Source organism: Phaethon aethereus (genome assembly GCF_964289735.1).
Source record: "Phaethon aethereus genome assembly, chromosome: 21".
Classification (NCBI taxonomy): Eukaryota; Metazoa; Chordata; class Aves; order Phaethontiformes; family Phaethontidae; genus Phaethon; species Phaethon aethereus.
The window spans coordinates 3978799-4001713 of record NC_138597.1 but is presented as its reverse complement, the minus strand read 5'-3'; the positions used below and the strand labels follow the sequence as shown (position 1 = coordinate 4001713).

Genomic DNA, 22915 nt, shown 5'->3' with positions numbered 1-22915 from the left:
TATTTTTTCCCCATTTATTAATCAGTATCTGCACTGTAGCCAGGATAACATCCAATCTTCTTGTCCAGCCCTAAACTATTTGTAGCACTTTATCATGATGAGTAGGATATTAAAATGTGACAAGCCTTCTGATGAAAAAAATTTTGTAGGGATGGAATGACATAGTAATTGGAAAAAGTGACTACCCTTGGCAAACTCCCTGATATAAAAATCTTGGGCAAAAATCTTAAATCTTTGAATTTTATTAGTAGTGAAAGGTTATATAAACCTACTGTTTGATTATAGAGACATCAAATAAAAATGTAAGTCTTAGATGGGCAAAGGACTAAAATGTAGCATACTGAGCTAGAATCACTAAAAAAATAATCAATATTTAAGATTGTTCCTATTGCTTATATATTTTAAACAGAAACCAGACATGAACAGGGAATGAAAAACAACTTCACTGTCTTCAGCAGGAAGAGCAACCAAACGATGGACTTCACTCCTCCACAAACCGCAGGCATAGATGGTCTAACATTTACTAGAAATTGTCTCTTTTATATCGTCCTGGGAGCTTTCCAGTCTTCCATTATCTTTGAGGGTCTCTAACAATATTCTCTGTCACTCAAAACATATTAAGTTTTCAAGAACTCAGAAGTAAGAGACATGACCCTTTCTTATTTTCCCATAAAAATGAAAAACTTTCTTTTAACAGAGTCTATTCAGGAGGTCCCAAGCTTATCTGTCAGGGAACACACACACTTCCTATTGCCAGAAAGCATCTCAAAACTTGGTAGAGAAATCTTATTTTCTCAATAAAGCAGCTTGTGTGCAAAGTCTAGACAAGAAGCCAAACTCTTTTTTTTAAGTCTTCCCGAGTTTGTTTAAGAAGCTCTTCTGTGTGACAGATTTTACGAAACTAAGCCAAGCTTGTTTTTCCTTCTGAAGAAGTGCTGAGCGCTTGCTTCTGGGATTAGAAGTGAAAGGCACTGCTACTTTGTGGATACTTTGGGGAACAGATAATCCCCTGGCAAAAGGAATTGGCTTTGTTGGCCAGTTTCCCCAATTCTCCAGTTTATTCGTGTTCAGGCATCCTCAGTCCTTGATTCAACAAACCTCACAAAACAACCAATTGCCCCCCAAACAACTCTAACAACCAATGCATCTCCCTCATGCCACTAAAAAAATTATACCCATGTTGGGAACAAATAGTTGGAGAAACCAATACCAGCAAAGAGCTGTTTCCAACAAACAGATTGACTACTTACAGGCCAGAGTAGCAGCCCCTTCAGCTTTTCAGCAAGGGCGCGCCACATTGCTCACAGGCATTAAAATTGGCTAAATTCCCAATCTTGATATACATGCTTACAAATCAAATAAAAGCATCCATGATCTTTGAAAGGAAAAGCAGTGAAAACCGTTACAATAAAATTCTTAGCCAGCCCTGTTGCTCAGGCTGCAAAAGGTTTTGTATCACTTATTCTTTACTAACCAGAATCAGTGAAGGCAGAGAAGAAAAAAAGTTGACAAAGACGATATTTAGCAGAAAAAGATGAAACACAGAGCCAGAGTCTTTGTGTATTGGTTATGCAAAAAAAGGATACATTAAATAAAAAAGAAATCACAAATTATTGTAGGAAGTATCAGTGTTTTGTTTCTTATCAGGCTCTCGCACTTGTTCTACGTGTTCCTATGTAACTTCAGAGATTTACAATAATTATTTAGAGCAGGCAGCAATTTTATTTGACTTTACTAGGGATTTAGTCATTATTGTAAAACTATAGCAGAGTGAATGTTAGAATGCTTATGAGCATCTTCAAAGCCTTCTGGCTGAAGGTGAACACCTTCATGTTTCCTGGGAGGGGAAAGCAGTATTTTACAGAGCTTTGACAAAGTGTGGACCTCGGCGATCTGCCAGCGGAGAACTAATGAGAGCCTTTGCCATCTCAGCAAGCACCAGGAATGCTAGATTCTAAGCATTTTCCGGATGCATATTAAGGGTTTTGCAATGACTGGCTACCAAATAAATAGCCACAGGGCACTGAGCTTTTCTTCTTGTCTCAGCTTCACATATACCTGCCACAACAGCTTCCCACAACAGAGAAGACAGTCATTTAAACCCAACTCTGACTTAATCTGGCCCTCCAGGGACAAGAGGTATCTGCTTCTAATCAAGTAATACTAATGTAATTGAATTTGGTAACATCAACCAACACTATAAGCATAGGGTACATACTAACTGCCCACATGTTTAGACTCAATTCTCCCAACCACTTCAAAGCTACATCATTAATGAAGTCAAAAAGGATGTGCCTCATGTTCTTGACTTTAGAATCTCATCTTTCTAGCTACCATGTAGCAGAATATTTCCACATACAAAATATAATGGAGGAAAACTAGGGCGATGGATTTCAGACCAAATGGTACTTGATTTCTCTTTTGGTACTGGGAAAAGAAAAAAAACAGGACTAGGATCCACTCAGTAATCACAAAACTAGCTTCTCCCTAGCTATGTCCAAAACTATGTCTGGACAACTTTCCAAAGTATAACAGGATCCTGAATTCAAGTTGTAAGTACACCAGTCCATAACAGTGGAACAGTTTCCTACAGACTGTCAACTTCTACAGATGATCTAATCTGGCAATGACTAGCATCAGTAGCTATTACTGCCTAAGGGACTACACTCAGTTCTCCCTGCAACAGGGAAAGATTCATCTTTCAAATACTCATAAAGGAGTCAAATTCCATTAAGGCTAAGGTCTCTGCCAAGAGAGATCCGTCTGCCCAAATCTCTCTTAATGCTTCCTCAAAAGTAATGACAGATGGGAAGATCTGTGCTCTTTTCCATTCCTGCATAATATGTCTGTTGTCACCCCCTTAAACAGAACAAAGTGAGACAACAAAGAAGTATTATCTCTGTTTTAAAGCAGGTAAATCAAAGTGTGCAAAAGAAAGATGGCTTGCATTATTATACACAAATCAGAGGCTGAACCCAAAATAAGACCCTGGCTGTCTCATTTTTCAGTTAAATACTCCAGTTTAGACAGGGGATTTGGAGGCCTTTCTGCACTGTTTCGTAACATCTGTGTGCAACAGAGTTTCACTGAATCCTGGATCCTTCCAAAATTTGTATCAAGAGGGAGTGCATGGACCTTCAAGTGGCTCCCCTCTTCCACATCTGCCCCTCATGATGTAACTGTGTGTGAAATCCAGACTGTACAAGACAGAAGAGTTATGGTGAGTGAGCAGCAGCAGAATGGATTGAAGTCCTATGTAACACAACAGGGTGTTAGCAGGGTGGCTTTTTGGGGCGGAGAAGCCAGAGTCTGGCCTGTCCTATTCTTTGTTCCAACTTCGACAAAAACACGTTTCTCATCACAGGAAGCCTGAGAAGAATTTGCCCCTGGGAATGACAGAAGCTCCAGCTGGAAGAGGGCTCAGACAGGATTAGAGGCAGAACAAAAAGGTCAGGCTTTCATCTGTGTGCAGTGGCACTTTCTGGTCTGAAGTATAAAAAGCAATTTTGCTATGGAAGGTTTCTGGAATGTCCATGACGAAAACGTGACTGAAACCTATGGTCTGCTATGGAGGTACCATCAGTACTTTAACCAAATTGTACTTGCATATTTCTAATATCTCATGACACCAATACCACACAGTAGCCTCACCAGCTGATACTACAGACTAGAGTGGTTTCTGCCTGAAGTACAGCACACAGGCAGTCACCCACAATGAAACTCAAGACACTTACGTTGCCTGTTCGGAGAAGTCTAATTCCGACCTCCTCCAAAAGATCCCCTCTTCTTCTTCTAAGAAAATTCAGGTTTATGAAACATCTGTATTCATACTCTACCCCTTCAGTGCTTCCTAAATCTTTGCACCCCACGGAGCCTCTCATTACTGTTCTGCAGAAAAATTATTAGCCAGCTGCGGTGCAAATCAGAGGCAGAAACAAAGCATCTAGCAAGAAGTGTAACACAGCTAAGGAGGAAGAGAAGCTGCACCAACAAGAAATTGTGCTTCCTAATTCTCTGAAAGTGGATGTCATATCACCATGGCTTTTCTAATCTTTTCTAATTAAGCAGAAATCCTGCAGCCACTTTGGATCAGCAAAAGAAGTCTAGATGGGATAGCATGTCTCAGTTGGGTTTGTTCTCATTTTCTTTGTAAAAGGAGCAAGATTAGCTTTCTTTTGGTTTTGTGGACAACAAGAAGCTTTAATGGCATTTAAATGCAAATGGCATTTATTTAATATAAATATCCCAGGAGCAGATGCATGAGCCATTTACTCCCTCATTTGCATCTTCTCTCTGCCAGTTATCACAACCAGAAACTTTGCAGGAAGATGCAAGAACCAACATGTCAGCCGATTACAGAGTGGCTGGCCTGTGGAGAAACAACTTATCCGTAAGGATCTAGAACAAAAGTTGCAGACCTTTTGCAAAAGGCTACAACACTGCTGAAGCAGTTCTACTTTAGGATCAAACAGCTATAATCAGCTTTTGAACTGTTAAAGATATGAGAGGAGATCGAAGTCACTACCTCAGCCAGCTGATACTTGACCTATACTTAGAATGCCTAAAGATTTAAGATTTACTCTTAAACCTACACTTTTATGTAACTGTGGACATTTTAATTACCCATAGATTTGCCTCTCTTCAAATCCTGTTAATAAACTGTTCTCCGTAATACTGGAGTTACACGGATGACATTGCCTACAAAAAAACCATCCCTTGTCAATTTTAAGTAGACTCTCTTTCAGCATTACTTAATTAATGTCTTTTTGCTTGCCCACTGTGAATAGAGGCATGAGTTTTGACTTACATATTTTGCAGACTTCTTTCCATCCCACCCTCACAGGTGTTTTTTTTTTTTTTTAGAGATATCCCATCTCCCTATAGCACCGAATTCTACAATACAAATAGTGCTGGGACACCAGCATCCAGAGAGAGGAGGATTAGATGGTGAAATGATGAATTTGCTAAAATATTTTCTAAATTAAGAAATACTGCAAATATAGAGTTACTCCCTACAACTTCTGGGGAATATGTTATTAGGACCTATTGCAGCTAGGGCTGGCTACCTGCTAGGGTGTTACCTTCCTTGAACTTTTATAAACTCATCCTGTTTGGACAGCCTTTTCACATTCTGGACCTCTAATGCTCTTATATTACTGAAGTGCCAGAACTAGTCACCAAGAGGGCTACAATCCAAAAGGCAATAACTGCTGGAAACTCTCCTCATTTCCTAGCCCTCTCCCACACCCCTTCAAGACAGAACTGAATGAAGTCTCTCCTGCTCTCCTAACCTTTCTTGGCTGAAACTTGTTCCAATTTCACCCTGTAAACACCTGATACAAACAGATGAACTGGGAGGGGCCAGAAAGCTCTTCATAGCTTCAGGGGGGTGGAGGTAAACAGAAAAATAGTATATAAGATGCTTCGAGACAGACTTCCAAAGTGCATAAACTCCGACAGGAGGGGTCTGAAAATACGGCTACTTCTTCAGGCTCCACCTTCAGAGACTCACTTCATTGGAAGACGGCTAGGTACCAGTCTGCTGTAGCACTTGCAGAAAATTTCATACCTACCCCAGCTGCATTCAGACTACTCGCAGTCAGCTGGAAGTTTTCTGTTGCTGTAAGCAAAAATGCCAGCAAGATCCACTGCTCAGCTGGCATGGCTCTGCATTGTCACTGTGTCTGTGGCAATCTATCCAGCACTGCTGCAGAAGCCTCCTAAAAGGAGAACAATCAATGGGAATGCACAGTCCAAGACGACAGGCTGCTGCGATGAGATTAAGGAGCTCAAGTTGCAAGTAGCCAACCTAAGCAGAATGCTGCAGGAACTGAGCAAGAAGCAAGAAGGTGACTGGGTGAACGTGGTCATGCAGGTGATGGAGCTGGAAGGGAGCACCAAGCAGATGGAGTCCCGCCTCATTGATGCTGAGAGCAAATACTCCGAAATGAACAACCAGATAGATATCATGCAACTCCAGGCAGCTCAGACCGTCACACAAACTTCAGCTGGTAAGGAGGGAGTCGCCAAGCTCCCAGATACACCTCTTCATGTACAAAATGAACTAATGACTAGTTCTTAATGCTAGCATGTCCCACTAATGTGATTAGCAAGTATGCTTACTGGATACTTCTGCTTAAAGTACTTCTGTAGGCAGGTGATCCTGAGAAAACTAGTTTCAATTCATCTGTCAGAAGTTCAAAGGTCCAGCTCTATTTTAATATCTGTATGTCTGTTATCAAGAAGTGGAAAAACTGAACAGGTATTGTATTTGTACAGTGAGGAACTCTGTCTAATATTTCATTTTCTGAGCACTACAGTACCAATCCGAAAAAAGGGAGCTGGCTTTGTCAGGGGATGGCCCTGGCAGTAATATCCCAAGCTCACAGTGCTGACAGGGGACTAGAAGTTGGTAAAACAATTAGAAATGCTCTCCAAGCTTTACTAGAGATTTGCAACTGTATCTTTATGACTATGTCTCAACCAGAGTAAAAGAGTGATTCATTATGCGAATGATAATTCTCGAAAACTCAAGGCTGTAGATGATGCAAGATGCAAACTGTGATATAAGCCTAGCCAGAATACAGTTAAATTGTTCAAAATTCTGTCTTCCCTGAGGGAAAATTCCACTGCACACAGTGATTGCACAGGCCTGTACTAAACATGGAATGCAGGTGCACTTTGTAGGTCAGCTACCTGTAAAGCCACTTCTAGAAGAGAAGGAAGTGTCATTTTTGTCAACTTTTCTCTTAAAACGAAATTCACTACAACAAGCTTATAAATTCCTTAAAGTGCAACTGCTTTTGTCTGGGGTGACGATGTTTCCCAAAAGGTTTTGTTTTTTTTTTTTTTTAAATACGAAGGAAAAACTTCTAAATCTATTTACTAAATTCTTCTCACAAAAAGTTCCATTTGGCTAGTTTTGACAACATCACTGTTTACAGTAGGTCTTAAACAAAAATTATACCATAACAAATCTCTTTGGAGCTGTAGTAAAGGCTTGGAAAAAATACAGTAACAGACAGAATAAACTGTCTCAGAAGGTATTTAAAACAGATGCATCTTTTAAATTTAAAACTTTCAGAATGGATAAAGCCTTGCTTCAGCTATTTTATCTTCCTCAGAAGAATATCTGTGCATTTTACCACCTTCAAGTCAGCTTCTGCACCGTGAGTAAAGGAGGCTTGCAGAGACTGACAGATTGACTGCAGCTAAAAGCCACCATCTCTGTCACAGGCTGTAGTGCAAAAAGTGCTAAGCAAATATGCCTTATCTGCAAACTTGGTTAACCTGTTCAAACACACAACCAAAACAGGCATCTGGCAGCAGGCCTAGCCATTCTATTAGATAAGCCTTTATTACTGGGAGCGCGGGACAGCAAATATATACCTTTTTACCTTCCATCAGAGACACACAGAGTAGCAATGTGAAGGAAAAGCAGACATGTCTCTTTGGATAGAAGAAGTAAAAAAAAAAAAAACAAAACACACACATAACAGTCTCAGTACTACAATGTCTTTTTCTAATGCATGCATTGATCAGAATTAAACCGCTTCAGGAAAACATTAGACTTGTGGGAAGTAGTCTTCACTTAATTACTCCCTATACTACAAACTAAGCCTTACAGAAACCACAGGTATAAGGGGGTCGTTCTTGCTGTTCAGATTCTTACTTTCTGGTTTTGATTCAAGTAGATGCTGTCTATGACTGCTCATCACTTTACCAGAGGAACTACCGAATCTCTGGTGTTTACAAACTACCTCCTGATGAATTTTTGGGGAGTCCAGATCTGGAGGTAAGGATGTCAAGTACGAAATGTATATTACATGTCTTTTCAAATCAAGAAATACTTATCTACCTAGAGATTAAAAGAGCACATACTGAGTTATGCACTTTGAATCAGCATCTTTATGTAGGCAAACTTCAAGGAAGGAAAGAGTGTACATTTAAGAGGGAAAACAGAAAAAGGGTTTGTTTAGGAAATTTTTTACATGGCTTAAACTAAACAGGAATTTCTTCAAGTTGTGAAATCTGGAAATGATGTCAGGTCTTGTGTTAAGAGAACTGAACCTTCCTAAGGTTACTGACAAGTAAACACTGCCTTTTTTCTTGTTCTAGGTGTTCTGTGACATGGAGACAGATGGAGGTGGCTGGACTATCATCCAAAGACGTAAAGTTGGTTTGACATCTTTCAACAGGGACTGGAAACAATACAGGGAAGGATTTGGCAATATTCGGGGAGATTTTTGGCTGGGAAATGAAAATATCTACCGCCTTTCAAGACGCCCCACTGTTCTGCGAGTGGAGTTGGAGGTAATTAATTAAATTAATTATATTAATATAAGTTCTTAATTTCAGCAGCAGAAGGCTTTTTGTACGAAGTGACTCTAGAAGCAGATAGAGTCTCCTATCTCTATAAAAGGCCCAAAGAATTTGCATGCTTTAATTACAGGAGAAGGAGGTAGGCTAGACCTAGCGATACATTCAAGGACAAGACCGAATTATGCTCACCATGCAAAGTCAGTAGGACAGCCTTCTGTCTGCATACACATTGTGTCTTAGGGAACATGCGGGATTCTAGAGAATCCTGCAGAACCTGCTGCAGACAAAGATCAAACTTCTGACCACCTCAGACTTAAAGATTCACAGAGATGCCCTGTGAAGTTTCAAAGACTCTTCTCCTTTTGCAACACTTCCTTCCAGCCCGTGTACAAGAGTTCTCATTGTATTACCACAAAACAATTTCCACAGTCTACTAAAGGCTTGGGTTTGACTTACACTAGTTTATAGCTGGTACAATAGCTTTGAGGGATGGGATATGTATTAACAAAAAGTAAGCTGAAAGGCTTTATATTTAAAAGTCACTGTTTCAGAGAGGGAGAAAAAAAAAATTACTTGAGGTAGCACACTAGGAGACAAGAATGTTGAATGCATGACCGGCGCACCAGGTTTCCATACATATTGTTTAATACCAGTGCAAATAAGACTTGGAAATATGACGCTTTTCTTTCGAAAGTTTCTTTGCCTTAACAGGTATGTTTCTGCAGCCCGAGACAAAAAAAAAACTCATGAAAAAAATCTAGCACTGAGAAAACATACACAACATGCACTGTATATAGCCATAGATGGTTGAGTCTTTTCATAACTATTCTAATGTGACCTATTTCTTCATTGTTCTGTGGCAGGATTGGGAAGGTAACATACGCTATGCGCAATATAAGCAATTCACCCTAAGCAATGAAGTCAATAGCTATCGTCTTTTTGTGGGGAACTACACTGGCAACACAGGGCGTGATTCCCTAAGGTATCACAACAACACAGCCTTCAGCACGAAGGACAAGGACAACGACAAGTGTGTGGATGACTGCGCCCAGTTCCGTAAAGGTAAAACATGCATAAACAACTGCGTGAGTAATTTGTAGAGAACCCAAGGCTCCCTCTTTCCAAGTAACTAGTAACTAGTATCTGGATGGCAAATCAAGGGAGAGGTAACGAATTCTGGAATACACGCTCATCAGTTATATGGGAAATCTGGCAGTTGAAGCTGATTTGCAAAGAGCCAGACTGTATGTTATAGACATCAATAATCTTCAAATGATTTAGTATATGCTCTCACTTACATATACTGTTATCCGGCCCGTTATGCATATCTGCCCGGCTACCTCAGATGTTGATGCAATTCAGTGATGCAGGAAGTTATTCCTGTATATCTATAAGGTTTTTATTTTTTCTTATATTTTTATGAGGTTTCAAGTTCTAGTATTAGGGACTTGTAATTATTCTAATTCTAATATCCTACATGCACCTCAAGGTTCAACCTAAATTCTAATCTTTATTCCTACTCTATTAACAGCCTCTAATGAGGTTACTCTTTTCATTCAAGTTATTATCTTTATATGAGGTATGTCACAAAGATAATTGTCTTCCCTGCGACTTGCCCTTCATTTTTAATTTCCCCATTGTGCCCCCAAGCGACATGCAAATAAAATTGTTGATATTAAAGAGTGCAGCTTACTTGCAGAGTCCAGAAACCTTTTAAACACCTTAAGATGCCTAAGCTAAGAACCCAAATTCACTTCCTATGCTAACTCTCAGAGTCAGAAACATGTCAAGGAAATATTCTAAGAGGAATGAGCAACTAAATGAAAAGCTACTGGACTAATTTGACTATGGAACTGTAAAGCCTTTATGTATTTAGTATCTATGTTAAGTTTTGAATTTACCTGCAATCCTAGCTATTAAGGCCATAGGCTCCAGGGATTAAATGCTGCATTCTGGTCCCTCTCCTTCAGAAAGAGCAATAATTGTTAATACAAAAACATACCTGTTTTAAGTAAATGGCTCACCAGGAATCTATTAATTTGTTTTCTAAAAAGGTGGATATTGGTACAACTGCTGCACAGATTCCAATCTGAATGGGGTTTACTACCGCAAAGGAGAACACACCAAGAACATGGATGGCATCACCTGGTATGGATGGCATGGATCAACCTATTCATTGAAGAGAGTTGAGATGAAGATCCGGCCAGAGGATTTCAAACCATAGAGGAAACCAATATTTGAGTACAGCTACATTATGCCACTGCACAGAAGGTGGGCAACAGCCACCTTAAAATCAGCCAAATAATTGTTTATTTCATCTAATACATGCAACAGTTACATGCTGGCTACGTACACACACAAACACTAAGACACACTAAGCACCCGCCACAGCCACTAGTGTTATCAGGGCTCAGACTTATTTCTTCCTCTTAAGGCTCTTTCCAAAGGGAAAAATACTGTATTAGCATAGGTTAGAACAGAATGCACTTACAGCACCTTCAGAAAACTTAGCGGTGTGTTTTCACTAGCATTGTGACTAGTGGGTTGCCATAGTATTAACCAGCGAGGCAGGAACCGAAAAAGAGAGCGCCTTCTTGTCGCCTTTCCTTCAGTGTCTAGAGTAAGCATTGCTGAATAACTCCTTCCAAGGGGGACTCAAATCACAACAATGACATACTCATTTCAAATCAGAGGAATGAGTCAGAAGTGTCCTTGATACACCTTTCTTTAGTGTATAGTAAGTGGCTTACATTCCTACAGAGTTAAAAATGAAGCTCAAAGATTTTGGATTAAAAAGTATTGGCCAGGTCCTCTCTTGAAGTTTCTCTGCCATCTCCTGCTGCTGCCTCAAATAAGTCCCCATAGAGGGCTGCACACAGCAGATAGTAACCCTGGCAGAAGGGTTTGTCCCATATGCTCTGTGATGCTTATTCCTACCCACAGATCACCTAAAGGTTGATGAACTAGAAAGCAACTTTCTGGGCTGCCATCAAATTATGTTCAGATTAGAACATACGTGTGCTATATGTCAGTAAGAGTAGAAGAGAACAGCATCCAACCCAACTCCAACACTTAAAACCACTACATCCACGAGCAAAACACCAGTACGCACCAGAGAATCTCTAAGCGCCAAAAATTATTCAAACGTAAGGGAATGTTTGCTAGCATACTGCATTGAGGAATATTAAAATCTCTTCTGAAGACTACCCCAGTTACAAGTTACCTAGAGATGTTATGTCAAAAGTCAGTATATTTCTTCCTCACATAACATAGCGTTAAAAGTAGCAGTTAAAAAAAGAAAGAAACGACTCCTGTAGCTATACCATTGTTTGAATATGTTGGAAAAGATAGTTATAGTTAATATAATCTATTTTTATTCACCTTAAAAAGAGTATGAATCTAATTTAAATTGTTCAGTCTTGTATGAAATGGGAGATAAAGGTGTCTTGGGAATTGCCTTACATATGTTTGACTATTCATGCTGTAAAGTTCAACTGTGTGGAACTATAGTTGGAACTATTTTAACTGTGGTCTATAAAATGGATTTTCAAACGTTTCTAAACTTTTCCACTGCTAATAAATTGTCTTTCATTTTTAATCCTGCTTTACTTCAAGTCTTTGCTCCTTAACTTGCTTTTTGATACACAAAGAAACAGCTGCACAGGTGGCCAAGGCCAGGAAAGGGATACACTGAATTCTATATTTTCCTCAGAAAAACACGAGAGGACAAAGGATGAAAGAATAAAAGAAGGGAAAAAACAGGAAAGCACAACTCCAAGGAATTGGGAGGGATGAAAAATTCACTGCATACAAAGCTAAGTTTTTGCTCAACCAAGATCAATTTGTCCATCTCAAATGGTAGAGTTAACATTTCTGTGATATGAAACTGAGATTCATGTTTTAAAACATGTAGTTTAGTACCAAATCCTGTGCAAGTACTTCAGGCTAATATCTTTCTTGCTGACAAAGCTCAGAAAACAATATACTCTTGTTAGAATATATTCTACCTAAGCTACATGAGCAGAATTTGATGAGAAATTTTAGTTAAGAACTTCAGCTTTTCTGGCTTATTTATATGTAGGTGTAGAAACCTCTCTCATCTAACTTACAGCCACTCCACAACATCCCATATTGAATTTGAAAGGCGAGAGGTGGAAATCAGAAGACTCCACTTTTTCCTGCACAACTTCCCATGGCTTCTATCATAACTTTAACAACATAATAGAAGGGCAGAACTCAGCAGCTAGGAGTGTACATCTGCGTAAGCCCACAACAAAGTCTTGTGACAGAGACTGAAATCCTAAGAATCGTCTACCTTCACCCTAATGGTATCCTAAATTGGGTACTGATGCAAGAGCAGAAATCTCATCAGTTGTTGTCCTACCTGATGAGAGACTCTAGAATGGCCGGGGTGGGACCCTTCTGAAATTCCAGTTCCTTGTAGTGAAGGGCCTTGGCATATGCTCGACATTTTGCAGCTCTTTCCCCCAGGAGGACAATGCCATTATCATCTCTCAAAGGCAGTGGACCCTGGATAGAAGCACATACATCAAAAGCAGAATGAGTATAAAAAAAGAAGAAAGTATGCATGAATTCTTCACACCCTCTCCATAGACATTAGCCAGCCAACATTAGAAAAGAGTTGCCTAACAGCATCTCTACCTTGTCACTGTGTTCCATGAATTCTGCCAAGTTCAGCAGTGTCTGAGTGACTTCCGCAATGTCCTGAGATGTCAGGGCCAATTCAATGCTTCGGATCAGCTCATCCTGCTGGTCTTCATTCAATTCAGACCAGCATGAAACAAAAGCAGCATTGAAGAGATCTCTGAGGAGGCAAGCGAGAGGTTGGGATTCATTACTCATGAGAAAAAGTCTATTTGACAATGGACTTGCCTTCTTATTCAGCAAGAGAGATACACAAAATGCATTTATATGTCTGCCTGCAACAAATAGTGATTAGTTTTTATAAAGCTAACTTCTGTACCAAATACTTAGTGAAACGTGCATTTTAAAAATATAATAGGATGATATACTACCATAGTAGAAATATTGTACTATCATATGCTGGTGAGTATTTTAGGCTAGAATAAACTCTTCATAGCAGCAAGGATGCTCTTCTCTTCTGCTATGAAGAACCAGGTCTAGTCTGTCTTAGATCACAAGGGAATGTAGTGAAAAAGATGATTGTACATTTCTCTGGGCACAGATGCCACAACACTTTTGTTTTCTGTGCTCACTAGAGGACTGCAATAGTTGGAGTTTGCATTAGTGGTAAAGCTTGAGAAGGAGGAAAGGTGAAAAACAGATACAGTGACAGCCCTTGTCACTGCTAGCACTGTAGAGAAATACTGTGGGATGGGTTTGAGATGCATGAAGTATACATGGGGGATGCTAGCTTAGCCTCTGCCTACCTAGGAATTGCTGGCTTTTCATCACGCTGTTTACCCTTCTATTTCAAAAATGATAAAACTCTCATTAAGACAAAATTAAACCAGGAATGAACACTTTTCTAACAGCAGCAGTAGTCAGACTGATAGCCACTGAGATGGCAAGTGTATATCATCAAGAAGAGATAAACAGGCAACTGCTTACAGAGACTGAAAGTTTCTCCAGACATACTGTTTGCAAAAGAGAGCACTGTGGCTTATTCAACTCAGAGGCATTTTTATTCACCCACAGTAGATCCTCAAAACTCTTTTATACTCTGCTGTTTTTCCAGCTCCACTTTTATGTACCTTATGTTATTTCTAGACTAGACTGCAGAATTCCACTGAAAGATTTTGTGCACATCATGAAGTAGCCAAGTGGGAAGGGTGGAAATTAAATCAAGTTGCCAGCTATTTGATTTGTCCCAAAGCAGGAACTATCTCTATTTATGGAACCTAAGAGCTTTTAAGAAGCTTTTTTTCCCCTTATAATATCTGGCTTGCATACGCAATTTCAAGCGATCCAAAAAAAAACCCAGAATTACTCTACCGAGCCATGGGATTATATGCCTGAGCTAGGGCCCAGCATGAGCGCAAGGATGGTGAGGAGGAATCTTTCAGCAGCTCCAAACTCAGTCGTCTTAACCATTCCAACCAGTCATCTTTGGAAACTCTTCTTGCTGCTCCCCAGGCCTGCAGTACAAAGCAAGACAATTCAACTACCAAATGAAGCACTATCCAAAAGCAGAAGAAATCCATCAGCATGCAGCATTACTTCTTTACAGCTCCAAATCACATTGCTGAGACTCCCTTTTCGACTCCCTGAAATCCGTTATCCTTACCAGATAATTTGCAGTACTTCAGTCTCATTTCTAAGAATGAGTCTTCCCTAAATGTATTCCTGTCATGATATGCCAAGTATTTAACATGAGTAATTCTTTCCCTACAAAAACACATCAAGCCACTGTTGAAACATCAGCTTAAAAATAAAAATGTAATTCTAAATGCATTAACTAAGTTTAGCACTTTCAAACCAATCCATCCCACTACTGAACTGAGTGCTATATGCATTTACTGTTCAAATTAGCCAGTGCTTGGCTATTAAGTTCTATACTGGCTTCAAGAGAATATAGCACTAAGATAAGAGAAGCAGCTGACAAAAAAAGGCAGAGGCTCTGAAACATATGTCTCTAGAAGCTACAGATGATTCCTTGTGATCTAGGAAGTCTTGTTCATACTTCACATAACAAGACAGTGTCAAGATTACTTCATGGCCATTAATAGTCTGACAATTCAGCTGCTCTTATCTTTAAAGTTCTAATTTTAAACAGAGTCTTAGACGCTGCTTTGACCTCAGTTTTGTACAGAGCTGGCAACATAAAAGAGGTGTAAATAAACGTGGTTTAGATGCACTGGACAAACTCCTTAGGTGTGACACAACAGCTCCTCTCTTCAGTACCAAACTCACGCTGTGCAGCGCTCCAGTCTTACCTTCTGCAGGTTGATGGTGCTAACATGTAATTTCTTCATGGGACCTGTTTCCACAGGACCACTGGCCAAAGTTTCTCCCTGGTTGCTTCTCAACATTCGGTGCTGATAAATCAGGGGATCCTCCTCTTCATCAGCAAGAGTATAGCCCTACAATAAATGACTTGCAATGAAGACTGCAACCCATGCATACAAAAGCAATTTTCTACAAGCCAGATGGATGATGAAGTCAGAGCACTATCCAATCTCACAGCAAAATTTGTGAAGCAAACAGCCATGTTTCATTATAATGATTACACCTTATAAACCAGAGAACTCGAATGATACCCATTTTCTATTCAAGGTAACTGGTAAGAAATCTTAGCTCCTAGTATTAAAAGCCAAAATAATACACCTTAAAACAAGCACTCTTTCTTGTTTGACTCACTAATAACCTTAGAACAGCATTGTGCAACTTGTTTCACACTAATCACATTGCAAAGCAGTTACTGAGTTTTTGAAGCATGGGACATAGTATGGAAAATACCGAGATAACAAGGTCTCCTTAAGTCCTGACACTGTGGAAAAAATAGGGTGAATCCATATTTAAGAACTACTGAGAAAAAAAAGTAACGACACCGGCTACAAGTCTAAAATCCTACCTAGAACTTGCAGTGATTTTCCTTTAGGAAATAATTAATACCAGTTGACAATAATTTTCCCAATGCAATCTCAAAGTCTCCTTAAAAAGCTGTACTTAACACACAAATACAGCAACAACCATTCCTCGTTTTATGAGTAACTCAAAGCGAAGTTTCCAGCTACATCTGTTTCAACAACAAAAAAAAAAATTCCCAAAGTGCCCTTATGCAAACAGCTATGTACTTGTCAACTCACCTTTACGATTCTGCAGATAAGAACATCATAGCGTTGATGGTTAATTCTGTGTCGCACCAGAACTTTGTTCACCATTGGGATAAAAATCTGGTACTGTACAGGGGAATGCATCAAAAGCTAGTTACTCGGTGTCACCAAAAGCAATAAAATTCCACCTTTGTTTCATTTATCTTATAAGAAACCAATTCTGAAAGTTTGATTTCAGCAAATCCCAATTCCAGAGGCAACTAAGAGAAAAGTCTGTTTTCTTTAAAATCCAGAATGAGTACATTACAAATATTCAACTTTAAGGCCTTGATCTTTGGGACAGTCCCTCCTTCTATGCTTTCAATCTTAAGAAGATTACCTTCTTTCCCAGCTGGAACACCAGAGAGGAGAGGGTGTCCATTGCAGTTGTTCGTAGCTCAGGGCTCTGATCTAGTGTTCGCACAATGGGATGAATAATCCGTGAAGCATAATCAGTGAAATCCAGGGACTCCGTCAAGCGGTCCACTGTTTCTAGAGCAGCTCTAAAGTCAGAGCAGAAAGAAGGAAGGACTTACCTCTCATGGTATAAGACAGGAGAAACGAGATGTAAAAATACATAAGTGATTCAGTCCTCCTAGGCATCAATAGTAATAGGAAGAACAGGTCACCAGAACTCTGTTAATACAGCTAGTACTTGCAGGACAGCTTGCAAGTTGCAGTGACTAAAATACTGGCAGGCGAGAACCAGAAAGTCGTAGTCTATACCCAAGAAAAGCTAGTAATAGTGCTGTGATGTCCAATCAGAAATGACCTTCCATAATGATTTAACTCAGAGAAAACCCATGGAAGGAACTAAGTGGTATTTCATTCTACACATGGATGGCTAGGGCAGCCATTGCAGAACTTGGATACCACGGGGGGGGGGGGGGCGGGGAAGAGACTGCAAAGCCACCAGCACTTACTTGCGAGCCACCACTGGGACATCTGGGGCATCAAATAGCTTTACAATGGGAGGTAGTAACAAATGAAGGTAGTCATCCAGGTTAGCTCCAAAGAGCTGGATCGCATTCAATAGCTGGAGAGAAAAAATGACCCAATGTGACTCAAAGTCATGAGAGATGCATTTTAAATGTCCGTACCCAGTGAAAAGTTGGTTCAACCCTGCACTTTAAACAAAGTACTCTCTGCCTCATTTCGTACCAAGCCACTGCTAAGCTGTGCCTATCCCGCTTGCTTGCGACACACAAGCAAGAAGCCCAGCTGGAGCATGGTACATTGGGCCCACACCTGCCTCGGCAACATCCAGATCAACCCAGCTGCTGCAGCTTCCCACTCACCTTGACAGAGACAATGCGACTCTGACTATTGTCATGCATGAAGACCCGTAACATGTGAGGAATGAGCTGAGGCAGATAAAGTTTGAATTCGCCTCCTAGAGCTACCACAATTTGCTCGATAAGTAAGATAATTGTGCTCTGTATGGAGTTGTTCATGACCCAGAAGTCCTACAGAAGGAAAAAAAAAAAAAGGAAAAAATTAAACAGTTCTTTAACTGAGCTGTGCCTATTACAAGAAAAGCAAACTGTAGGAGACCGTCACTAGATAAATTCAAGATTGCAGGGAGGGACTATCCTTTCCTTATAAACCAATATAAACTGGCAATTTTGGTCTGTTTTTAAAATACTCTATGCCTTCAGTATATTTATAGTTGTTAAAAAAAACCCCTCTAGACAATTGATTTTTCCTAATCCTTCTAAATGTTTGCAAAAACAGTAAGTGAAAATGAAGTGAAATGCCACATATTTATAAGTGCCAAACACCTCTTGCTAAAACTATGTTTATGAAAGTAGTAAGTGTACAAAATCCAAGCATTCAAAACAACGAAGGCACTAGCAGAATCTAAGAGCTGCTCTTATTGCAGTTACTAGTAATAACATATATTATCGTTTCAAACACATGTTATTTCAAAATACAAGTATTATTTCAAATACACGGAATTCTGCACTTCATATGAATTTATGAAGTAGTTGATACATTTGATAATGACAGAAACACTATCCACCTTTTCTGACAGTAAAATGCTGGCTTAAAAATTGTACTCACCCTCATCAGGGTGACAATTTCATCCATATAGGGCCGAATATGACTTCTCACAAAGGACACCAACATTCCTAGCTGCTGGAATAGGAACTGAAAGGAAGAAATGTGTAGCGATCAGTGTAGCTTAGTCAAACATCAAAGCAATGCTGGGTAAATGGCATTTCACAGGCCAAATGCAAGCTCATTTACCAAACAAATAGCATGCATAGCTCCTATACGCTCAAAATTTGGGGCTAAATTCTTGGCAGCTTCGGCTCACTGGTTTAGGTTTTTGGGTGTGGGGGGTGGTTTTGGGTTTTTTAGTTGAGTTTTCTTCCCTCCTTCCCCAACTTGCATCAAAAATTTTGATCTCAAAGCCTTAGACAGTCAAGCATACAAACAGGCATTTATAATGTGTCAGCAAATTTATGAAGCATCAGAACAGACTTGCAAGCACAAATGCCTCAACTACATAGCTTTGTAATTTAGGTTTGAAGGATGCTTCCAAAAATTTAGCCCCTAATCTTTTCCCCCTGCCTGTAAGCCAAACTGGCACACATTTTAAGATATTCTTTCTGCACTCTTTCCCATCCCCACCAAGATACATTGGTGAAAACTTACTGGGGAATAGAGTTTGGTCCTGGCTGGAAATATCACATTTTTTTTTGAAAGATGGTTGATTGTACCATAGAAGAATTTTGACTGAGAAAATTTTATTCTGATATGCTATGACAGTTTTGCAATTCCTTTTGCCCCAATGCTATCTCATGCACTCACTCATGACAATAAATTTACTTTTGAGATTCGTATGAAATAATGTGGGTTAAATCACTTTGTCCACAAAATAAATGTACATAGTCTTTTTTCTTCTAGGAAAATGTAAGTTATCATATATTAAATTTCATTTCTTCACACAGTATTTGAAGACTATAGTGACAAAATACAAAGTGGAGCTCAGAAAATGAAACAACAGTTTTCTGGGAAAACTAAGCAAGAAATAACATCAGCTTCTTTAGGGAGAGCAGTACACCTACATTTACCAAAAATGAACCCTGAGCTCCTGCACTGTGCCTTTTTTTGATGTTGTGAGAGGATGCTTGTATAGGACAAGGACCTGCCTCCTTTAGGCTTTAGGTGTCACGCGTACCCACCTCAGCTCTTCTCCCCAGTACACTTTCACCATCTTCTTTTACCTGAAAATTTTTAAACAGAGTGTGCACAACTGCATAGCTTTCAAGCAAGTTAGATCAGTCAGGTCTAGGAGTTCGGCCAACCCAGGCGTGTGAGATGTTTTCCTTCCAATCTGAGTAGTAGTTCAGTCTGGGAGAAAACAGTGGTTCTATAGCAGGGTTGGGATTCTGCTAAGGGAACACCCATCCCACCTATAAAACACAGTACCAATAACTAGTACAAACTGCCCTTCCCATCCCAGAGATTATTTTCAGCTGCCCGAGGAAAAAGCTTGGCAAACAGCAGCCATCTCTGGTTAGGTGAACCTTAATCCCATTATTACCTTCACACAATTCTCATTTCCTTCTAAAACTGTAACTTAAGTAGGAAGGAAGAGAAAGCACTGCTATGGAATCACCACCCACACTGTTCTGAATGTTAGCAGACTGTAGCAAATTGAATTTTCCTTCTCACAGATGAGCCAAAGTACATGATTGCATCAGAAATTTAAAGAATCCACCTCTATTTAATGACACTGTTTGCAACAGTACATTAATGCAGAGATCACTGAAAGCTCTGGAAGCTGCACAGGCTGTTTTGCTGAACAAGACCAGCTTGATAAAAACATAGAATCAAATATTGGCCTTCTAAGGATTATGCTCAGAAGCAGCTGTTTCAATGAGAAGCAAAAAATTGTTTCCACTGGATATTCTACCAAATGCTCACAGGAGAGAAAAAGCAGAGCTGAACCTTGCTTCTGCAGCATGCTTGGCAGCAACACATAGCACAGCAATGCCCAAAGCCAGTCGCATTCTCCTTTAAAAAAATTGATTCTTATTTTAGGGCAGTGGAACAGGAAGGAAGAAGGAGTGGTCCCTAGTACACTCACCTCTCGGATGGCACCATCACAAACCCGTATTACATTAAGGAATGTTGGCATGACCTGGGGCAGGAACTGCACACACTTCAGCCCAAGAGATTTGAAAATAAAGGTGATGGCCTGAACTACCATAGTGTGGTGTTGGGACAAGGATTGGTCTCGGAAAATTCTCATCAGTGCCACCATAGAGACAGCTGGATAGAACTCATCCAGAGGGAGGTTTCCCATGTTCACCAACATCTCACTGGTACTGTAGTCCGCTAGGAGAAAAAAAAAAAAAAGAGACTAGTGTCACAAGCTACATGTTAAATGGTCTTGAATACCAGTTCAGGAGCACCTGAGTATTAGGTGAAAACATGTACACTAACAATATGAAAAAGAGGAGACAAACTGGTAACAACAAAATGAAACAACAAAAAACGAGCAAACAACAACAACAAGAAAAATCAAGACCTGTTTGTAGATCATAAAGCTATTCACTTCAAATAAATTCAGATGCTTACAAGAATCCTGGCTGGATTTGGACTCTGAGAGGCTGACGGCTGAAGCATCTCGTGACTGATCAATCATGCCAATGTTCACTTTGTGTTTGTAAGGGTCCAAAGCACCCAGCAACCCTAGCACACGAATAGCCTGATAAGACAGAAACAAAAAGAAGATTCACCATAATTTCATCACCAAGGCAAAAGCCAACACGTGAACCCACATGTTTGGAAAGGTCCTGGTTAAAAAGAGAACCCCGAATCTATGCAGACACATTTATTTGACAGCTGTCTCTCCTCCAAAAATTTTTAGAAATCATTCTGTGATAGCTTCATGTTGATACCTCTCTACGGGTGCCCTGGTTCTGCTCAGTCTTCAGGAAGTTCAGAAGCACCTCCAGCAAAGTTGGGTACTTCCTGTATGGTTCCACCACATAACCAGTGCTGGCCACAAGCTGTCCCAGTGTCCAAAGAGCCACCTGGAAAGATCAATCCCAGAGAAGATTAGTTTTGACTGGGGAATTTATTATGTCTCCTGATCCATCAGTCATTCAACTTCTGTAAAGTTCCTTTGAGCATTTTAGCACCACACTGCAAATGACAGTCCACGATTTGAAAGCCTCTATAAAAAGCATTTTTAAAAAAGCAATAGTATAGAAAGTGATAATCAACAATTTGTTAGACTCAGAGATACAATTCAAACAGGCATTCAATTTGGTGAGTCCAAGCCTTCCAATAAAAATGGTTTCCTTTTTAATTCTTCTTCTTCCTTTTTTCCTTTAAGAACTCTGTACTACGTCACAACAGACAGGCACCACAATCCCTGACCTATGTGCCACGAGTGTGACCATACACTCCACAAGACAGAGTGATTTAAAGGTTCATTTTAGCAGCTACGATGCAACACGTGGATATTTCGTTACAGCAGATGGCAAGCTTAGTGCAGATGTTAAACACTTACTTGTCTTTTAGCCAGCAGGGAGGAGTCCTGTAGCATGTCCATAATTATAATGAAGAGCTCATCCACCCACTTCCTCATTTCAAGCCCACTGACCTATTGAAAGACAAAAATCAAAGTTCTTCATCTAACATTGCCAAAAGCTTAACAACTGACAAGCATGGCAAAGAGGTACCTGCAGTATCCCTACCTGTGCAAGCTCCCCTATGGTAGCTAGGACGTTGTTAATCACCCCTGGATTTGGATCTGGATCAGGATCTTTCAGTTTCACAATCAGTGCCTGGTAGGTGACAGAGGACCAAACTAGAATATGTTTAGAAGACTCCTTGCTGTACATACAATACTCAAAACGATCTTTCCTTTTGTTTGCGCCTGAAATAGACTCCATAGGGACCAACTTACATCATGGTGAGCATTTCATGATGTAAATAGTAAGAGTATATGAAACTTTCGTTTCACAAACTTTGTGCAAATCTAGAATCAAGTTAGGCTATGCTGCCGCATACATGCATTATTGTGGGTAACGTCCACAATAGTCTGATTTTTTCCTGGTATGATGAAGCAGAACTGCAGCTCCTGATGGTCATATATCCACTTGCTATATCATCTCACTCCAAAGTCACCAGGAAATGTACAGAGACCCTACCTTAAGAATAGGCTCCATATATGGACGAATGAGGCGTGGAGCATTAGAAACCAGGTGACCCAACATCCTGGCACTTTGCTCTTTAATTCTGCCAACACCACTGTGTTCCAGCTCTGTTAGAATCTGCAGAAAAGACAACGGAAGCATGAGAACAGGGTAGGTAAAAATTCTTTGCATTTTCTCCTCTCCTGTCCAACGACAACAGAAATAAAAGGCAATCTCAGCACTTGTAAAGGGTCTTCTACATTTACTCCATCCAGTCATTTACGTCTAAATGAAGCTAAAAGTTAATTAGCATCAAGCTGAATAGACGGCTCCAAAACCATACACATTTACAAAGTGGCGCCATCCATTCACCTAAAAGCAGCACAGAACATTCTTCCTCAATACAGATGGAAAGCACTCCAGCATGATGAATGCGGGGTGAAATCATGACTGCTATCCTTTGCTTTCTAGTATATCCTTAGAGCTTCAGTCCAAATATCTACCACTAAAAAGACTTCCTGAAACCTGCTAAGCTGGGTGATAAATATTTTCCAAAAGGGAGATATTCCCCCATTGTCCCACACATTCACTACAGCTAGATAGTCTAATTTTTTAACACCATCTTAGTCTCAATAC

At 39.9% G+C, this 22915-nt stretch overlaps 2 protein-coding genes across 2 annotated transcripts in view; one reads left to right on the top strand and one right to left on the bottom strand.

The window, feature by feature from the left end:
- Window positions 1-22915, bottom strand: part of MTOR (mechanistic target of rapamycin kinase) — a gene marked incomplete at its 3' end in the record, with an annotated part of 62221 nt that overhangs the window by 36409 nt on the left and 2897 nt on the right. The window contains exons 6-21 of the mRNA XM_082009229.1: window positions 22295-22417; window positions 21839-21928; window positions 21652-21744; window positions 21035-21169; window positions 20712-20841; window positions 20218-20468; window positions 19310-19351; window positions 18183-18269; window positions 17417-17584; window positions 17042-17154; window positions 16459-16621; window positions 16113-16205; window positions 15240-15386; window positions 14299-14441; window positions 12985-13147; window positions 12707-12852 (exon numbers count right to left, since the gene is read on the bottom strand). Coding sequence (XP_081865355.1) covers window positions 12707-12852; window positions 12985-13147; window positions 14299-14441; window positions 15240-15386; window positions 16113-16205; window positions 16459-16621; window positions 17042-17154; window positions 17417-17584; window positions 18183-18269; window positions 19310-19351; window positions 20218-20468; window positions 20712-20841; window positions 21035-21169; window positions 21652-21744; window positions 21839-21928; window positions 22295-22417 — 2087 coding nt within the window. The remainder of the gene's footprint in view (window positions 1-12706; window positions 12853-12984; window positions 13148-14298; window positions 14442-15239; window positions 15387-16112; window positions 16206-16458; window positions 16622-17041; window positions 17155-17416; window positions 17585-18182; window positions 18270-19309; window positions 19352-20217; window positions 20469-20711; window positions 20842-21034; window positions 21170-21651; window positions 21745-21838; window positions 21929-22294; window positions 22418-22915) is intronic.
- Window positions 5633-10546, top strand: ANGPTL7 (angiopoietin like 7; the record flags this gene model as incomplete). The annotated part of the gene is made up of 5 exons (XM_082009432.1): window positions 5633-6011; window positions 7695-7795; window positions 8119-8313; window positions 9186-9384; window positions 10377-10546. 5 exons carry the CDS (start codon window positions 5633-5635, stop codon window positions 10544-10546), a joined length of 1044 nt encoding a protein of 347 aa, XP_081865558.1.